The following is a 3,549-nucleotide window of genomic DNA, read 5'->3' as shown; positions in this document are numbered from 1 at the left end:
GACTTCGTCCAAGAATACAATGCCCGTCTGAGCGCGGTCAACACTAACCAAACAAGTAGACGGATGAAGAGGGCGAAGAAAGGAAAGTGGAATAGCAGAACGAAAATTAAAAAAAATGCATTAGTACTATTACTCATCATAGCAAGAAAAAATTGAAGCGCTACTCACTTGTAATTAGCATCTTGCAACAGCTTTGAAATTACGCTTTCGATATCCTCGCCCACATAGCCGGCCTGTGTGAGTGTAGTGCAGTCGCAGATCGCAAACGGTACATCTAGACAGCGCGCAATAGTTTGGGCGATCAAAGTTTTTCCCGAACCAGTTGGACCCAACATCAAAATATTACTCTTCTCCAATTTAACTTCGTAATTTTGCTTATCCAATATTTCTGAACCGGAATCTGAATACGCATGATGTGCGCCACCACCAACACTGCTGCCCGGGAGATGTCCCTTCGGCGGCAACTCAGTGCCCTGTGTGTTGGAAATTGTATGTCCAATACCGGAGATGTGCAGCAAATCTGTGCGACCCATTGCTTCGGCGGTCTGTATGGTCGTTTGCGTCTGCACTTGTGGCAAATTGTGGTGAATACGTTTGTAGTGATTGTAAACAGCAACGGATAGTACTTTCTTCGCAAAGTCTTGGCCCACCACATGCCGGTCCAAATATTCCATAATTTTTTGCGGTGGTGGTGGTGGTTTGCGATAATTTTTCGGCTCCTCTTTCGTATTCTTCTTCGTATCGACCTCAGAGAGGACGACAAAGAAGTGATTACATTTGGCGCATTTTACGAAACGCGTCGAACTGACGAACGTCTCCACCTGCGTGCATGGATTACCGCATTTCGGGCAGGAGAGTATATTCTTATCGTTCGGCGGCTCACCGCCGCTGCCTGTGGTCGAAGCACCGCCACCGCCACCAACGCCACCACCCATCGAACCTCCGCCACTGCTGGCGCCTGTGCCCGATGTAGTGCCACTGGTGGTGGTGCTGCCACTACCCGACGTCGCGCTGGTCATTGTGACGGATGTGCGAAAAGCATCGCCGCAATCTGTGTGATTGTGCAAACAACGTGCTGAGGAGGTCACCGTGTCATTGGGGTTTTTGATCTGCGTAACAACACTGGCACAACACACACCTAAATGAGGGGAGAGAAGAGGATTTGGATTAAATAGAAAATCAGAAATCGAATACAAACATACATATTTATTAGGGTGCATCACGCTCCATAGAAAAATGGTCGATACAGTGTTTTCATTGGAAATAAAAAAATTATTTTATTTTGAGACTTCCGCCAAAATATTTCCCAAAAATATTAAGATTTACATGAGCTGGATTTATTTGAAAATTCATCCAAAAATCGATTTTTTTTATAAATAAAATGGGTTTTTAAAAATATTTTTTCTCAAAAATCAGCGGATGCACCCTAATATATCGAAGAAAACAATTAAAAAAACAAACGTGGAATTATCAGCTTTGGTATGAATTTATGAAGTTTTTATAATTATTTGAGCTTTGGCTATTTGTGTCGAGTCTCTTGCATTTCATTGCCAAATGCATACAATGTATAAAACGAACTGCGCAGTAATTACACCGCGTCCATTGAACTGCTGAACGCACAAAAAGAAATGAAATGATTTGTTTAAGAAATAATAATAATGGAAGAATGCACTTACAAGCCAAGCACCTATATTACCGACCATTTACTTTTCACATTTCTTTGTATTCGGTATGCACTAAATGACTTGTTAAAAAAAAATCAGAAGTCTCAATGTAAACAATGCAAACAGTTTTAGCTGTATGGAAAAATTATTTTTTAATGTTGATTTACTACGGTCATCGGCTTAAATCTGTTGCCTATGTGTACTTCATTCACCCACAAACGGGGGTAGACGATAAGAAAACAGGCTATAGTAAAATTGTGTGTAACTGTTTTCTCGGTCCTGCCACTATCTAAATACTACGGTTACTAATATAATCCATTTTACGCAGAAAAAAGGTTTCTATCATACCCAGCGTTGCCAGGTGTCCGGTTTTTCACCGGATAGTGCGGATTTAGTCTGTTCGTCCGGGTAACAATAAAAAAAACTGACTGTGAAGTGTGTTATCTGTTTAAACACACACATACAAACACTCCACCTCTCTGCCCCCTCCTCCATTTCATCCCCTCACCAAACGAAGTGCCCGGCTTTTCAAAAACCGGATATCTGGCAACCCTGATCATAACTTGGGGTGAGCAGAAACGATGGAGAATAGTGGAATGACAGTTTGAGCTTTAAGGTGATCTCATTTGTATTTTCAGGGTCCAAAGCTCACTGATTGTGAGCTCGAAATTGGTCAGGCCGTACTTAACCTCTTTCTCAATTGCCCGGAATATTTTCTAGGTACACTGATAAGGCGCCAGCCTGACCATAATGACATTGACGGAAACTGCATGGCTGACTAAAGAATACCCTTAAAACGATATTACCGGGCAAAGGGTGGTTCTGGAACAAAGAGGCCTCATGTCAGCTCAGCGAACGCTAGCATACACGCAATTGTAAGCATTAGGATGGATTGAAAGCTGTCAAATGAATTTCTTATGATTTTAAAGTCACAGCCATCGCTTAGAGGCTAAGACAGATCATTGCCCCAGCAGAATTCATGCGGTTAGCGCAAAGATAATATCTGATGCTGGAGGGTGGAATAAACTCAACAATTTCTATATAATCAATTTGAAATTTGTGAAAATGAACCACTTAGGCAGATTATGGTGCATATAATCGTATAACTCACTAGTAGTTACATAGCCCAGACCGGCATGTCTATGAAGCAATGCTATTTTGCTATTTAAAACAATAAAAACAAGATTGATTCGTTTGCTCTGTTAATTGTTGGCTATAATTGTTTTCGCTTGGAAAAAAAAATATATACACATATGCCAATACAATAAAAGCTATAAATTATAGCATCACATTTCACGGACATACAAAGTTACTGTGATAATTAATTTAATCAAGCAAAATATAGTTCAATAGCACAATCAGCCGTGCATAAAGTGTTTGTATTTGTTTTGCTGCATATTTACGGTTAATGGGTAGGTATAAAAATATTAATTTTTCGTTGTTGACGTCTACCGTATTTTCGGGAGATGTATTGTTGTATGATGATTTATTTTGCTGAAAAAAATGTGAAATGTGAAATCAATGTTAGTTGTTTTAACTTGCATTTATTTACAACTTAGTTACGAATTTGTCTATTCCCCTAATTAATTTTATTTACTCCCATAAGAGGTTTAGCCAAGCTTCTGATCTACATATAGTTGAGATAAAAAGTTTATGATTATATTATGCAGATGATTTGTCTTTTACAAGAGATAACGGCAAAGCATTCCACATTAGCTCTGATCCAACACTTTTCGGGTAAAATGCTGTAGAAATGTCAAAGAGCAAAATTTCTCTCTGAAGTGAGAGTTAAAAGTGAGTAAAACAAAAGGTACAGGAACAAAAAAAAAACATTTTTGCTATAAGAACGGCAACCAGTGATGTTCCATGACAGTTTTCATCAATA

The 3,549-nt window shown here is 39.4% G+C and overlaps 1 protein-coding gene across 1 annotated transcript in view; it reads right to left on the bottom strand.

The window, feature by feature from the left end:
• Positions 1 to 3: 3 nt before the first annotated feature.
• Positions 4 to 3,549, bottom strand: part of LOC108371392 (Caseinolytic protease chaperone subunit) — a gene marked incomplete at its 3' end in the record, with an annotated part of 9,993 nt that continues 6,447 nt past the window's right edge. Inside the window, exons 2-3 of the mRNA XM_017626940.1 lie at positions 169 to 1,138; positions 4 to 43 (exon numbers count right to left, since the gene is read on the bottom strand). Coding sequence (XP_017482429.1) covers positions 4 to 43; positions 169 to 1,138 — 1,010 coding nt within the window. The remainder of the gene's footprint in view (positions 44 to 168; positions 1,139 to 3,549) is intronic.

Source organism: Rhagoletis zephyria, unplaced genomic scaffold (genome assembly GCF_001687245.7).
Source record: "Rhagoletis zephyria isolate East Lansing unplaced genomic scaffold, Rhagoletis_zephyria_1.1 Rzeph_scaffold_04945, whole genome shotgun sequence".
NCBI lineage: Eukaryota > Metazoa > Arthropoda > Insecta > Diptera > Tephritidae > Rhagoletis > Rhagoletis zephyria.
This window is presented reverse-complemented; position numbering and strand designations above follow the sequence as displayed.